The sequence below is a fragment of the Manis pentadactyla genome, chromosome 5, assembly GCF_030020395.1.
Source record: "Manis pentadactyla isolate mManPen7 chromosome 5, mManPen7.hap1, whole genome shotgun sequence".
NCBI classification, from domain to species: Eukaryota; Metazoa; Chordata; class Mammalia; order Pholidota; family Manidae; genus Manis; species Manis pentadactyla.
In genome coordinates, this window is record NC_080023.1 from 138226071 (window position 1) to 138242586 (window position 16516).

Consider the following 16516-nt stretch of genomic DNA (forward strand, 5'->3'; position numbering starts at 1 on the left):
CAAGCATTGTGTTTCTGATTTATAAGTTGTGAATCCCACCCTGATGTTGTGTTTTAGGCTCTTTCCAATGCTTTGTTATTATGGATAACAATAATCTTATATTGAGTTTTCTTAGAGATAGATTCCTAAGAGTAGAATCTTCATGTCTCATATATCTTGAAATGCTGATAAAATTGTGCATAAAAGCAGATCTAGTTCTACAATAGGTTTGAATTTTGAAACTACATAAAGGAGAGAACATAAGTGCTTTCTGTAGAGCTTTGGTTTGATGTGAAACGGGGATCATATGCCATATTCTTGTGCTAGGAAATATTTGCCAGCCTTTCTCAGTGTCTTTTTGGTTAGACCATTGTAGAGAATTACTTAGGATTATAATGCAATGATAATTTTCAGCTTTGAGGTAAAGCTGAAGTAAAAATTTATTCATTATACATTGACAGTGTTGGTCTGATTGTAATGTACTTGGGGAAGACAGTGTCCTCCTTCACAATAATCTTTGTTGAGGGTGGGTGAGATAGCATTTATCACATGAGCTATCAAGAGATATATCCTTAATTAGCTCAGTCTGCTCACATGCAGTGACATGGAAAACTTTTATCTGTGAAGTTATTTGGCATAAATTTAAAAATTTGATCTTATGTACACCAAAAGATGAGTACCAAGCCAGTAATTTGACTTGGGCGAATTGTGTTTGATGTTTGGAATAATGTGCCTTATTGGTAAATTAATGCATGTATTTTGAAGGCACATGCTTCCGTAAGAATTGGTTTGCTAAATTAGGGAAATCTCTCTGCAAAGGCCTTAACCAAGCTTTTCCTCAGTATTGTCAGCTTAGATTGTCATAAAATATATTTTATTTAAGTTTCTTTTCCATTCCTCCTCCTTTCTCTAGAAGTAGAGAGAGATTTTTAAACACTTTTTGAAGTAATTTATTTGGGTGCATAATTTTGATCCAGAAGAATTAAATTTTAAAATATCTTCTCAGGGAAAGGGGAAAGTTGAACTTATTGCATGTCTATGGTATGTCAGGAACTATGCAAGGTGCTTTGCAAACAATATTACATTAAATTCTTCCAGTGATTCTTTTAAGTAGTTTTTACCCCATTTTAAAGATAAGAAAACCAAGGCACAGACTTACTCAAGATCACAAAGCTAGGAGATGGAAGAACTGTAATTCCAACCCTTGGTCAGTCTGACTTCAGAACCCATTAAAAATTTTAATGAGTATTTTCCCTGGATTGTTAATTAAATCTGGGGCCCAATGTGTTCACTTAGTACTCTTCTCAGTCTGCATGTGTTTACTATTGTGTACATAAATATACACAAGACCCTCAATGAATTATAGTTGAGAATTTGGGGGAAATTTTATTTAAAAAATAATAATAATAAGCACTTACCTGGGATAAACCAGGGTGTACTATCACAGACTTCTCAGGGTTTAGAAACATTTGGTCTGCTGCCAAAGTCGCATGTGTGACAGTGTCTGAGAAGACTGTCTTCTGATTACTAATCTGTTCTGAAGGTTAAGAAAGAGGTGGGGGGATACGAGGGATGACTTTTGAGTATTTGTTATTAAACACTGCAGATTTCTGGGTGTGCATATTACTAGTTGGTATTCAGGATTCTGATACCTTTTTGGACCCCAAGGATTCTAAGCCTGTCATAGATATCCTTATATTCTGTCACCAGAGAATCCCTAAGAGTAGAAATAGTGCTTGCTTACAAGCCATAGAAATATTGAAAGTCTTAAGTTTTAATGTTACTTTCATTATATATTTATTCTCATTCTATAAATTTTTTAATGTTGCATTAGAAGACATTGCCAATGAAATAAACTCTGAGTTAATTACAAATACTGGAGAAGTTAAAAGAGTAAACCTTAAATAATAGTTTATTTCAGTTATTACAAATACTGGAAAAGTTAAAAGAATACTCAAGTGATACTTCATTTCAGATATTCCCAACCAGTATACCACCTGTGGATTACAAATTTGCTAAAGTATTAATCCCTTTAGCCCTTAGGCTATCTAGTCTCCAGGTTAGTTTCTTTCTCTCGTTGCCTCCTTCATTTACTCCAGTGTGCTCTACAAATGTCATTTTTATATCATTTTCCTATTATTTCCATAATTATTATTAAAATATATATCATGTAATTCTATGTATTACATATTATATGAATATTATTATATTATATTATTAATGAATATCATTATTTCCATAATTAAAGATACTGCCTTCCTAATAAGTTATTTGGAAGTCTTTTTAGAAGTAGTCATGATATATAGTTTACTTGTACGTAAACTAACTCCAGTAAATGTGGAAGAAATACTTAGATTGCAGAAAGAAAAATCTAGCTTGAAAGGTTAAGTATTGAAGTGCTAGAGAGGCTGAAGTGTTTTTCACTTCCTTTTATTTTTATAAAAGTTTTTTTTCTTTAATTGACTTAGAAATGCCATTTTGGTTCCATCCCAACTGCAAAATGTCCTTACATGTTAATAGCTTCCATGGTGAGAAAATCTTCCAGGGTGGAAAACAATAAGGCACCCCTGAGTTTCAAGCCACCAATTTATAGATGGATTTTTCATATACAGTATATAGACTGGGACCTGCTTATAATGAAATTTGGACATTAATAGCTTACTGTGATGATGAAAAGAATGTAATGGCTTGCTGTCCAAAAATCTGGGTTTAAGTACCTATATTTTGATAAGGATTAAATGACAAAAGTCAGATGAAAGCCAGTTTAGCACAGTTGTCAAAGAGTAAATATGCACTACCCCCTTCTTTTCTACATTTTACTGTGGGAAAAAATACCCATAGATACAAAAGGTAAACACAATGTATGTATACAGTTTGTAAAGAGAAGTAATACAATGAACACCTGTGTACTCATCTTAAGAAAGGATGTTACCAATGCCTGCAGTTCAAGTCCCCAGCTATACCGTCTCCCTTCCTCTAGCAGAGGAAACTATGAAACTACATTTTTTATTAATCATTCCCTTTTTCTATATAATAGGTTCACTACATATGCATTTATCATTGACTAAACAGTATATATCTAGTTTTGTTAATTTTGAACTTTATAAAAGCATCCTCTATGTATTCTTCTGTCACTTGATTTTTGCTAACATTCTATTTTTGAGAGTTCTTCATATCCAAATGTATAGATATCGTCCATTAATTCTCTGCTACATAGAATTCCATTCTAGATGCATCACAACCTATCTGTTCTATTGCCAGCTGTTGTGGTTTTATAAACAATGCCTTTGTGAATGTTCTGGGACTTCTCACCTAGGTATATATAGAATTCCTTGGTTGTGGAGCATGCTCACAATTAATATGACTAGATTATGCCAGATTGTTTTCCTAGGTGCTTGTACCATTTTACTCTAGCCAGTAGTGTGAGTTCTTGTAGCTCTTTATCCTCATCATTTATTGATACTGTTAGACTTTTCAGATTTTGCATATGTAAGTAATGGTGTCTCATTATCGTTTAATTTGTGTATTATTCTCCAGTATTTGTTGTTACTGCTGTGTATTTCTTTGGAGTAAGCACTGAACAAAATGGACAAAGGTCCAGACCCTCATAGGTCCCTACATGTTATAGTGTGTCTGTCGGAGGAGGGGGAAGAAAGGGAGTTAGTAAGCAAATAAGTAGGTAAAATAATCAGATGGTGATTAAGGGCTGTGAAAACAAAAAGAGAAAGCCTGAGAAGGGATAGGAAGTTAATGGTGGGAGTGGATAGCAATTTAAATAGCCCAGTCAGGGAAGACTTCATTGAGAAAGTGACATTTGCCCAAAGACCTAATGGAAAGGACAGTGCATAATGTATGTTATCCTGGGGAAGAGCATTTCAGACAGCGACAACAATAAATGAAAAGCCTTGAGGGAGAAGCATTTCCGATTTGTCCAGGGGTAATAAGGAGGATGCCGCTGGAGCAGAATGAGCCTCGGAGTGGATAGTAATATAAGATGAGGGCAGAGAGGTGGCCAAATCACAAAGGGTTTTGTTGACTTCTGGATAGGTTAGCTTTTACTCTAAACAAAATGGGAAATGGAAGTGATACAACCTGACTTAAGTTTTTAAAGGATTGCTCAGGCATTTACCTAACTACTAATGAGGAAGAACATTTCTTCTTGCTTCCTTATCTGTGAAATGCCTGTTCATGTTGTGACCATTTTTATGTAGTGTGCTTTGTCTATGTTTTAATGATTCAGAGAAGTTCTTCATATATTCTGGGCTGGTCGTCAGGCATATTTTTGCAGATATCATCTCCTGGCCTTTGATTTTTCATTTTACTCTCCCCATTGTGTCCTTTGTAGAATAAAAATGGGACAGTCAAATTTGTTAAACTTGTCCCTTTAGTCTTATGTATTTCTGTTTTTCAGAATTAATTATAATCCCTGCATAAGGACTCTCATCATTGATCCAGCATGGCTCTCTTTTATTTATTTATTTGTATTACATGAACCCAGTACAAAAGCCTAAGCATTTAGCCATTTGATCTCCTCTGCTTCTCCATACCTGAGATAATCAAACCATCAACCAGACTTGAGGATTCACTCCTTTGTTATCCATTGTATATATTTTCATCTCATTTATAAGTATTCCTCAAAAGTGTGTCAATGCATAAAAAGGAATGATTACTGTCTATGCTACAAAATGGATGAACCTTGAACACACACACACACACACACACATATATATATATCATATATATATATACTAGGGTGAGAGATAGGGTTTCTTTTTGAGGAAATGAATATGTTCTAAAATCAACTATGATGATGGTTTCACACCTGTGAATGTGCTAAAAATCACTGAATTGTATACTTTTAAGTGGGTGAATTGTTTGGTTATGAACTGTAATATTAAAGTTGTTAACTTATTAACATGGGAGGGGTAGATGTTTTTAAATCTCTTGGGACTGTTTTTTTTTTCACTCAACATTATATTACTAAGACTTATCCTTATTTTGTGTAGCTGTAGCCTATTTCTTTGTCTGCTGTATACCAGTTTATATCCAATCTCCTTTTGGATCCATGATTGGGTTGTTCTGTTTGAGATGCTTACTATGGTGAGTCATGCTCTCAGGAGCATTTCTGTGTATCTCCTGGTATGTGTTTTTAAGTTTTTCTTGGTATTTCTCAAGGAACGTAATTGCTGTGTTATAGGGTTTGTGAATATTCAACTTTACGAGAATGAAATACTAAATTCTTTTTCAGTGTGTTGGTGTTTCTGTTCCCACCACAGTGCTTCATTTGCATTTCTCTTATCAGTGATGAGATTGAACATCTCTTTATATGTTTATTGGCCATACATGTTTCCTCCTCAGCGAAATGCTTATAGATGTCTTTGGTCATTTCTCTGTTATATTATTTGTATTTTCTCTGTTACCTTTTTTGAGTTTTTTATTTATCTTTGATACTAGTCATTTGTCTTTTATAAAATAGCAATTTGTCTTCTCTATGTAGCTCACACACACACACACACACACACTCTCTCTCTCTCTCTCTCTCTCTCTCTCTCTCTCTTTCTCTCTCCTGGTGGCATTGTCTAAATGAATAAAAGTTTGATTTTAGTATGTCACATTAATCTTTTATAGTTAGTGCATTCTGTGTTTTATCTAAGAAAAATCCTTTTCTAAACAGATAAGACCTATATTAACTTTTATTTTCTACTAAACATAGGAAGACTTAAGGTTTTTGACATTTGTCTTGATCCATTAGTTGTTTTTTATGTGATGTAAGGTAGGGATCCAATTTCATCTCCTACATGAAAAATCTTTTTTATCTTGTTTCATTTATTGAATAATCTCTCCTTTCCCCCAGTAATCTGACATGTTATCTCTGTCATGTATCAAAGTTTAAACTCCCTGATCTGCTTGGTTTTCTGTTTTATTGGTTAGTCAGTCAGTCCGTCTCTCCCTGGACCAGTACCACACTTCTTAAAACTGGGCAAAGAGTCTGATGACCCCCACACCCAGGCCCTCTCCAGGCCGGTCGGTTGAGGCCTCTGTGAAAGACAACCAGCACCACAAACCAAAAAACCGCTTCAAAGCGCGGCAGTGTGCGGTGACTTCAAGGAAAGCCGCTTCCAGTAAGAGAATGAAGATGAAGAAAATGTTAAGAGATACAGTAACTGAGTTTTTACTAACAATATACTGTGGATTCCAAAGAACTTAGTGGTAGAGAGTCAGAGGGGAAGGGAGATTGTGGCAGACTTCTGAGGGCCAGAACATGGGAGATTAAGGGGAACCTGATGATTAGGTTTTTATGGTCACCAAAATGAATAGGGATAAAAGACACAGACACATTATTCTCAGTGGGTTCAAGGCAGGTTGTGGTGGTAAGGCTGTGTGTGGTGTTGAGGTTTAAGGAGGGAAGGGGATCTGCTTTTGCCATGGATGCCCCAGGCTAGTCCCCCTCTTAACCCCTTTGTGGGGAGGGGCAAATTTACTGTGAGCTCACAAGGCTCCCATTGAAGGCTTTTGACAGAATTACCAGTGAGGAATGGCATAACTAAAGAGTACACTGTGCAGGGGCCCTCTTCTGAACCCTGGCAGAAAAGTGTTGGCTTTGCCCCAAAGTGCTGTTTGTCTCTGCGTTGAAAATACATTAGTGCTCTTGAGTTTCACTGTGGGGTATCTGGGTCATTTTTTGCTTGGTAACTTTAATCTTGCTTTGAATTAATTGGATACCAGAATCCTGAAGATTAATATCTTTCATCAGTTCTGAAAACTTCTCAGTCATTTTCTCTTAAATGTTATGTTTTCATTATCTCTTACCTTTTTTTCTCCTTCTGGAAATTCTATTTGATAGGTATGGTACTTTCACATTCTGTATCCTATATCTCATATTCTCCTTGCCTGTAAATCTGTGCAGCATGCCAGGTAATTTCTTCAGTTTTGTCTTTTCAGTTCATTAATTTTTTTCTTTACCTCTGTGTGGTCTGCTGTTTAAGCTAGCCACTGACTTATAATTTCAGTTATGTTCCTCATTTCAGAAAGTTTTTTTTCCCCTAAATCTGTCTCATAATCTTGATAATCCTATCTTTTAATTTCCTCTTGTTTTAAATGTGCTGATTTTATATTCTGTATCTGGTAATTCCAAAATCTGTAGTCCTTAAAGGTCTGACTTGTAGTATTCTGTCTCTGCTTACTCTTGTTCGTATTGAATCTTGATAGTGACCTCATTGTTCTTGGATCTTCCTTTACCTATGGGAATTCTCAGAGGTCTGGGTCAAACATGCTTCTTGTAGAGTATATTTGCCAGGTGCCTGTAGGCACTTCCAATCCAAGACCAATTGAAACAAAATTTTTGGTTTGGAATGTTTGGGTTGGGGCCACACAGATAAATTTGCCCCTCCCCACAATGTATGAGTTCTAGCCACAAACCCACTGATTTGTAAGCTTGTGGTTATAAATCTCTGGGGGAAAAATGTTTTTGCTCTCCTTTTTCTGCCCATAAGCAAAGCCCAAACAGGCATGTGTGCCCTCTAAGTTGTCAGAGGAGCAGCACCCAACAAAGGCCATTTAAGACACATGGCTCCATGGTGGTGGTCTCTGATGGGGCCTGACACCGTGATCGACTCCACATTTTGTCTCTTGACTCCTTGGCTAGTTGCCCATTAAAAGCTGAATTCCATACTAGAGCATAGCAGATTAGTGTGTATCCCCAAGGAAAACCCCACTTCTGAGTTAAACATTTCTATTTGAGCTTTCTTACTGTGACTAGACTCCAAAACATTCCTTTTATATCTTAGCCATTCATTTAGATGTTTTCATTTACTTCTACCTTGTCAGTAAACACTAAGTGTAAAAAAATAACAGTAAGGCAAATGGTTCTTCAAGACCTCCTTGCCACAAATTAAATAGCAGAATGGCTTCACCAGACTTAGCCAGAATTTTAGTTTGTTAGTATTAGGACAGCTTGATATTATGGACATTATGATTTAAAAAAAACATACAAATAAAATATAGACAAATACAGAAAACAATAGCTTCCTAATGAGGCCTAAATGTCTTGTATTTGGATTCAGCTTTTTAAGAACCTTTGATTCTAAGAAGCAGGGACAGCACAGTTCACTGCAAGTATATATATATGCAAGTGGAAGACATCATTCTAAGGGAGAATAAAAGGAAATTGGGAAGAGGTTAGAGTATAATAAGCTCCAATTCAAGACAAATGTAAAACAGTTGTTACCCACTGGAATAGCTTTTAAACAATCAACGAAAATCATTAACAGTTATTCATTCAGTACATTGAGAATATCTTCTGTGTATATATCATTGAATGTTTTGGGAGATACAGAATTAAATGTTATATGAAAAGCCATTCCCAATCTAAGTAGCTTACCTATATCCTCTTATCTCTATTGTCTGTATTGTAGCTGTCTGTGTTTTTTCCACTTAGAAGATATAACAGTACTAAGTGCACACAAAGAGCATTTATTTGTTCTTGCTTATTTGTAATTTTTACTGTTTACTGTTGTTCCCAAGGCTGGTTGGTCTACTTTTTAATTTAATGAATTGTTACTGTTTGTCCGTAAGGTTGGGAACAAATACGACTCATTCATCCCTTCATTTATACTTCCATTAGACAGACGTCTATTAAGTATGTGCTATATAACATGCCATCCACTGGTATAGGGTTCCTTTGTGGAAAAAAGAAAAGAAAAAAGCCATGTCCTCTACCCTCACAAAGCTTGTAGCTTAGCAAGGGAGATATCCATTCATAATAATAATAAATCAAAAATAAATGTAAAATTGCAACTGTGATAACTGGTACAGAATAAAAGAATTTGATACTGTAAGAGTTTAGGAGAGAGGAATTTATAGAAGTACAGATAAGAAATTATGAACCACATTCTGAACACTGTTCTAAACAAGTTCTTGTTCTAAGCAAGTCTTAGACCAAGTTCAAAATACTTCAAATCTTCATCTTTCTCATTATAAATGTTGATAGTTTGGCTTACGTAAGGATATCCTAAGTGCATAATCAACTGATTACCATGGAGGAAAAGATTCTGCTGGTAAAGATCCACAGCACTAGTATGGACCAAGTATTCCTGTGACCTCTTATCTTATATAAGTAGATGTGTCCATCCCTCCCCCAACCCCACTGAGAATAACTAGCTAGTTTAAAGGGGTGCCTTTGATGTCGGTGTTCCTCAAGGCATGGTTGGTGGTTTTCCTCTAAATATATCCTTATATCCAGAGGGAATTTCAAGTTATAAGTTCTTAGTTACATTTTAGAAAGCTCCTTTTGGAATTGAGTGTTACATGGTCTGATTTAAACATACAACCATAAATAAAGATTGAACATAAGTGTTCATAAATATTCTCAATGGATCCTAAGTCCTCACTTAAATAATAAGTGCCAGTTTCAGCCTAGCTCAGAAATCTTAAAGCACACATTTTTTTCTTACAAACAAAACCAATTACAGTACATAATTTAATTATTTTATATAATTTATGTCCTGCCCCTTGAAGACTTCAGATAATTCAAATTCATAAGGTTAGAAGAAATGTATATTCTGGTTTCAGTGGATTTTGAAGAGATATTTAAAAGTATTTTTGGATGTATGCAAACTGCCAAAATAATTTTCAATGGATTGTTTTTAAATTATTAATTATCATAATTGAGTCATCTGAGTTCACAGCTGGCTTTGAAAGAATTCATCAACCCTTATTTGTAGAATTATTGATGTTATTTTTAACTAATTTGTCAGTCCTTGGCTATATGCTTAAAATTTTTAAAAACAAATATGTGCAAAACTAAAAACAGTTATAATGCAGTTGTTTTCAGTCATATAGTGGTTGCTCTCAAATGAGGCTACAACTCTCTGAAGAATGTTCTTGTGTGTATGCCAAGAGGCTTCTGGGATGGGCATATTTTTAAGAATTTAGAACATAAACAACTATGATCTGTGGTAAGAAATTTAAATGACCTCATGATGACAATAAGAACAAAGCATTTTTAAGTTATCATGGTGGTGTGTTAACTGCAATGTGTTTGTTTTTCTGCTATTTTGGTGTATTAAGTGAGACCCAGGCAAAGAATTAAAGACTGTATTTAATTGAAGATACTACTACTTCTTGTAAACAAACTAAATACCAGAAAAACATAAAATATTTCCTGAGACTATTTCATGAATTATTCTAGAGCTATAGGTCCTTATAAAAAAAAAATTTTTTTTAACCCGGACTGTTTTGGGATAAATGCCATTAATTTATATCTTAAAGTTTTGATTTATTTTCTGTTGGAAAGACTATGTTCCAAACATGAAAGATCAAACAGTTGGCTTGAAATAAGAATTCCTCCTTCAAGACAGATCAATTAAGTGCTTAATAAGTACTTAATATGTGTCTGGCACTATGCTAAATATTATGGAATACAAAAGAAGGTGATTTTAGCTGCCTTGTCCAGTTGGAAAAACAGGCATTTTCAGATGAAACTTCTAAAATGGAAAAGACATTATATAATCAAGAACCAAATAAAATAACATCATTTATCATTAATGAAAAATAGCCCTTCTTTTCAGAAATTACTTCTAATTGCTGTCTAGAATAGTGGTTCTCAACTAAGGATGATTTTGCCCCCCCAGGAGGCCTTGGCAATGTCCAGAGACACTTTGATTCTTATTACTGGGGCTACTGGGCCTAGACCAGAGCTAGTGCTAACAACCTCACTTGCACGGAAAATCCCTTTACACTGAGGAGCTGTCTGTCCAAAGTGACAGTGCTGCTGGGACAGGAAACCCTGTGAGGAAGCTACAGATGTCAATGCTGGTAAATTCTGAACTTCTGGAAGATTGATTCCCATCTTCCCTAGACCTCTACTGCCCCTGTGAACATTCTTTGCCTGAAGCCCTTGGATCCTTAAAGTACCGAGTGTCCATAAACTCCCTGAACATTTAAGTGCAAGGTTTTCCAGTACGGATTTTTAATGAGAGGGATTCCATAGTTTTTATTAAATTCTCCAGGTATCCAGGCTCCCAGAAAATATTAAGACCTAATCACATGTGGTTAAAAGTTCATAGAGATTAAGACACATCATATCAATGTCCTAGTCACCTAAGAAACAATAACACAGAACCTGCCTTAGCATTGTGCTGAGTAGAATAGAGTTTAAGTTTTAAGGATCAAAACTAATCAGAGAATATTTTTTAGTGAAAAAAAATCTCTAAATATATTACTTAATATTTTGGAGTAATAAAATCTTTCATAATATTTGAGGAAGTTAACAATAGAATACCGTAAAGATTACTATTTAAACATTGTATCTAATACTACATTTAGAATTCAAAACTGGACTGATTGTGTGTTGACCCACAGACATACTATATAAATTGTTTTATTTTGTTATTTGACTTGTTTTGTCAGGATTTGCTTCTTTCTCCCAAATGAGGATCCCACTTTAACATTGCATAGGTGCTGTGTGTCTGTGGATTCAATTAGAGATCTGGACATGGTTTTATGAAAATTGTTTAGTAAAGTGAATTGTGTTTATCTTACAAAATTGAGAGTTGTGTTTCTGATTTGGCATCCAGTAAATCAGAGATCCTACCATCAGTCTGTCATAAAAAGAAATCTACATAACATTGGGTACACATATAAACTATTATCTGTCTAAGAGCATCTATTACAGCTGTTTCAGGCTGTTCTTTAGGACTCAAGACCCAGGGCACTATTTGTTTTCTTTTGTATTTTTTTGTTGTTGTTCAGATATGATTGATACACTCTTATGAAGGTTTCACGTGAAAAAAACAATGTGGTTACTACATTTACCCTTATTATCAAGTCCACACCCATATCCGAATGCAGTCACTGTCCATCAGTGTACTAAGATGCCACAGATCCATTATGTGCCTTCTCTGTGCTACACTGTTCTCCCCGTGATCCCCCACACCATGTGTACTAAACATAATAACCCTCAATCATATTCTCCCTCCCTCCCCACCCACCCTCCCACACCCCTCCCCTTTGGTAACCACTAGTTCATTCTTGGAGTCTCTGAGTCTGCTGCTATTTTCTTCCTTCAGTTTTGCTTCATTGTTATACTCCACAAATGAGGGAAGTCATTTGGCATTTGTCTTTCTCCACCTGGCTTATTTCACTGAGCATGTCCTCCAGCTCCATCCATGTTGTTGCAAATGGTAGGATTTGTTTCTTTCTTATGGCCGAATAGTATTCCATTGTGTATATGTACCTCATCTTCTTTATCCATTCATCTACTGATGGACACTTAGGTTGCTTCCATATCTTGTCTATTGTAAAAAGTGCTGCGATAAAGATAGGGATACATATGTCTTGTAGGCACCATATAGATGAGTCTTGTTTTTTTATCCATTCAGTGACTCTATGTCTTTTGATTGGTGCATTCAGTCCATTTACATTTAGGGTGATTATTGGTAGGTATGTACTTATTGCCATTGCAGACTTTAGATTCGTGCCTACCAGATGTTCAAGGTTAACTTCCTTACCATCTAAAAGCCTAACTTAACTCACTTAATATGCTATTACAAATACAATCTAAGGTTTCTTTTCTTTTTCTCTTCCTTTTTCTTTCTCCTCCATTATTTATATATTAGGTATCATATTCTATACTCTTTGTCTATTCCTTGATTGACTCTGGGGATAGTTAATTTTGCATTTGCTTAGTAATTAGCTTTTCTACTTTCTTTACTGTGGTTTTATTACCTCTAGTGACAGCTATTCTACCTTAGGAACACTTCCATTTATAGCAGTCACTCCAAAATAAGAGTGTAGAGATGGTTTGTGGGAGGTAAATTCTCTCAGCTTTTGTTTATCTGGAAATTGTTTAATCCTTCCTTCAAATTTAAATGATAATCTTGCCAGATAAAGTAATCTTGGTTCCAGGCCCTTCTGCTTCATTGCATTAAACACATCATGCCACTCCCTTCTGGCCTTTAAGGTTTCTGCTGAGAAGTCTGATGTTAGCCTGATGGGGTTTCCTTTGTACGTGATCTTATTTCTCTCTCTGGCTGCTTTTAATAGTCTGTCCTTACCATTGATATTTGCCGTTTTAATTACTGTATGTCTTGGTGTTGTCTTCCTTGGGTCCCTTGTGTTGGGAGATCTGTGGATCTCCATGGCCTGAAAGACTATCTCCTCCCCCAGATTAGGGAAGTTTTCAGCAATTACCTCCTCAAAGATACTTTCTATCCCTTTCTCTCTCTCTTCTTCTTCTTCTTCTGGTACCCCTGTAATGCGAATGTTTGTTCCGTTTGTATTGGTCACACAGTTCTCTCAATATTCTTTCATTCTTAGAGATCCTTTTTTCTCTCTGTGCCTCAGCTTCTTTGTATTCCTCTTCTCTAGTTTCTATTTCATTTATCATCTCCTGCACCATATCCAATCTGCTTTTAATACCTTCCATTGTGCTCTTCAACAATTGGATCTCCAGCCTGAATTCATTCCTGAGTTCTTGAATATCTTTTCATACCTCCATTAGCATGTTAATAATTTTTATTTTCAACTCCCTTTCAAAAAGAGTCATGAGCTCCATGTCATCTTTCTCAGGGGTTATATTAATTTTACTCTGTACCAGATTCCTTTGGCATTTTATATTTGTATATGGCGCCCTCTAGTGTCCAGAAGTTCTACTCTCTGGAGCTGCTCAGTCCCTAAAGCAATGTCGGGGGTCACAGGGGAGTGGTATTAGTGCCTGGGATGAGGAAAGAGCTGTTTCCTGCTTCGTGACTGCTATGTCTGTCTCCACTGCCTGAACCAGTGGGCCGAGCACATCGGTATAAGCTTTTGTCCCAGAGCAGCTGGATATGGATCCCTGCTTTCCACAAACGACTGGAATCTCAGTCTGTCCAGGAATTCTGCCTGTCTTAGCTTTCCAACCCAGTAATCATGAGAGTATCATGAAAGCACCATGAAATGTAGGTTTGTGCTCCCAGAGCAGATCTCCAGAGTTAGGTATTCAGCAGTCCCAGGCCTCTACTCCCTCCCTGCTCAGTTTCTCTTCCTCCTACCATTGAGCTGGGGTGCGGGAAGGGCTTGGGTCCCGCAAGGCCTCAGCTTTGGTACGTTACCCTGTTCCGTGAGGTCTGCTCTTTTCTCCAGTTGTATGCAGTCTGGCGCAGCCCTCTTTCCTGTTGTTCTCTCAGGATTAGTTGTATTAATTATATTTTTATATTATATACGGTTTTAGGAGGAAGCCTCTGTCTCACCTCTCACGCCGCCATCTTTAAGCCTCTCTCAGGGCGCTATTTGTAATTGTTTTATGTATTTGGACTTCTACCAGATATTTTCTTTGAGGCAGAAAAGGTGTATGTATATGTCAGAGGGCGAGTTCCATGCTTCTGATCTACACCAAACTAATTTTGCACATAAGCAACAACCTGAGGCCCAAAGCTTTAGGTTTTCTTCCTTCATTTTATACATTTCTTTATCCTGGGTAATCTAGCATTTTGGATTTATCTGGTAATGGTGTAGAGAATAACCAGGAGTTCAAATTCCTATCTGTGTGTTCTTAGGCAAGTTGCTGAACATTTTTAGTCTCAGTATACTCATCAGGAAAAAAGGGTATATTGTATCTTCAGGATTATTTTCACTTTATTAGAATTTAGTGTATCTGGGAAGATGATTGAAATTCACAGTGTCTCTCTTAAAAGGCATTTCAAATCATTCCATTACCACCCTCCTCCCCAAATCCAACCATGACCTCCAAAAAATACTATAAAATAAAACATCTTTATTATCAAAGAGGACAACAGAGTAGTCACATTTCCTTTACATTGGCAGTAATGAATGTCTTCATGGACAAGGAGATCATTCTTGGGGCTTTTCTTTCACCTTCTCACCCCACTCCAGTTACTACATAAGCCACCTAGAAACATGAATTAGGAACTAGAGAATACAAGGAATAAAAGACCTTTAGAGATGAATACAAGAGCAAATAGCAGTATTGAAAGAGTTAAGACACACAAAGTGGAATCTGAACTTGGTGGGTTTTTTTATCTTTAAGATGTGACCTCACAGATGTGCTTGAGAAGAGATTATAAGAATTCTTTCCTCCTGGGGTATTTGAACACAGATTGAGGTACTCATCAGTTTTGTTAGTCACTTGCAGTTTCCAGGAAATACAGGCTTTCATTTGGGCAACAGAAGCAAGTAGAGATAATTATGTTAAAGACCACTTTGATGTAAGTTGATCCTGGAGTATTACAAAATTCAGTGTTGCATTCTATCCTGTTACTCTATTCAGTATATGTAAATTACCTTTCTTTTAAGAAGTTACATTTTTAAGTGAATGAAGATACAACATTTTAAGCTAAACTATGTGTTTTTTTTCTTAGGTCTTAAAGAAAGTGCAGAAGAGATGGTCAAAAACAAATTGGAAGGAAAGGATAAACTGACCCCTTGGGAACAGTTTTTAGAGAAGAAGAAAGAGAAAAAAAGACTGAAAAAGAAACAGAAGGTATCAATAATAATTATGACCAAATATTTATTGAACAACAACTATGTATCAGAAGCTACCAAGTGCTTAGCATCCATAATATAGCCAGTCACTGGAGTAGGCCTTGTTATCGTTGCAATTTTAAGAAAGAAGAGAGGTAACCCAAGGCTACCTAATGATGTACAAAGCCTGGGAAAAGTCCAGAGCCACTTTAATTACTATCCTTTAATATTTCTACATTTTTATGCTACCTAAATAAAATACATAGTTTAGTCTGGATATAAAACAGTTTGATTCTGTTCTGTGTTTTTGAAGACAAGAGGTACATACAGACTTTTTATTTGAGGGAATATACCTACGGATGTTTTTAACATGAATGAAATTTCTTCTATACATTTCTGTTTCTCAGCCTGCATTTTTCTCTTTAATATTCTCACATGGATCTTTTAACATCCTATTGTCATTAAATCCATAATACCCATAATAGGATATTTCTTCTGTGCTAATTTATCTGTGAAAAATCTGATTTGACTTCCATCATTCAGGGATAACATCTTCTCCAGAGTTAGATCCTTAGTAACAGCAGAGACCACTTAGTTTTGCCACTAAAAATACTCTATCTTGTCAATGAAATGTAGCATTTTAGCAGTACAGTTTCATTGCCTTAAGATGGCATTACTGATCACAGAATTTTCAACGTGAGGAATCTTAAATGATTTGTTCCATTAGACCCTGATGTTTTATAGTTGTAGAAAATTGATTCATCAGAGGATAGCCAGTTGTTAATGGCCAAGCTGAGCCTGGAATCCAGATCACTTAACTCCAGTGTTCTTTCTACTGCACTGCATTGTTTCTGTCTATACTGTGTAGCCTGTGCTTTTAGTGTAGCTGTGACTTTCAGTGCCTGTGCAGAGAGAGGGCTGCAAAGCTGGCAGATGCAGTGGAGTGGTTTTTATACTCCCTTTGTAGTTTGTTTTTGTGGGAATGGCTAATAATGGGAGGAAATGAGGTAAGGAGTTGATATGCTACCTCTCTTCTCCCCTGGAACTTTCTTTAAAATTAAGTAGGCAGTAAAGTATA

The 16516-nt window shown here is 36.0% G+C and overlaps 1 protein-coding gene across 3 annotated transcripts in view; it reads left to right on the forward strand.

Annotated features, from left to right (window-relative positions):
• Positions 1-16516, forward strand: part of ESF1 (ESF1 nucleolar pre-rRNA processing protein homolog) — a 71085-nt gene that overhangs the window by 40351 nt on the left and 14218 nt on the right. For all 3 annotated transcript variants that reach the window (XM_057502713.1, XM_057502712.1, XM_036892112.2), the window contains one exon: positions 15336-15457. In XM_057502713.1, coding sequence (XP_057358696.1) covers positions 15336-15457 — 122 coding nt within the window. The remainder of the gene's footprint in view (positions 1-15335; positions 15458-16516) is intronic.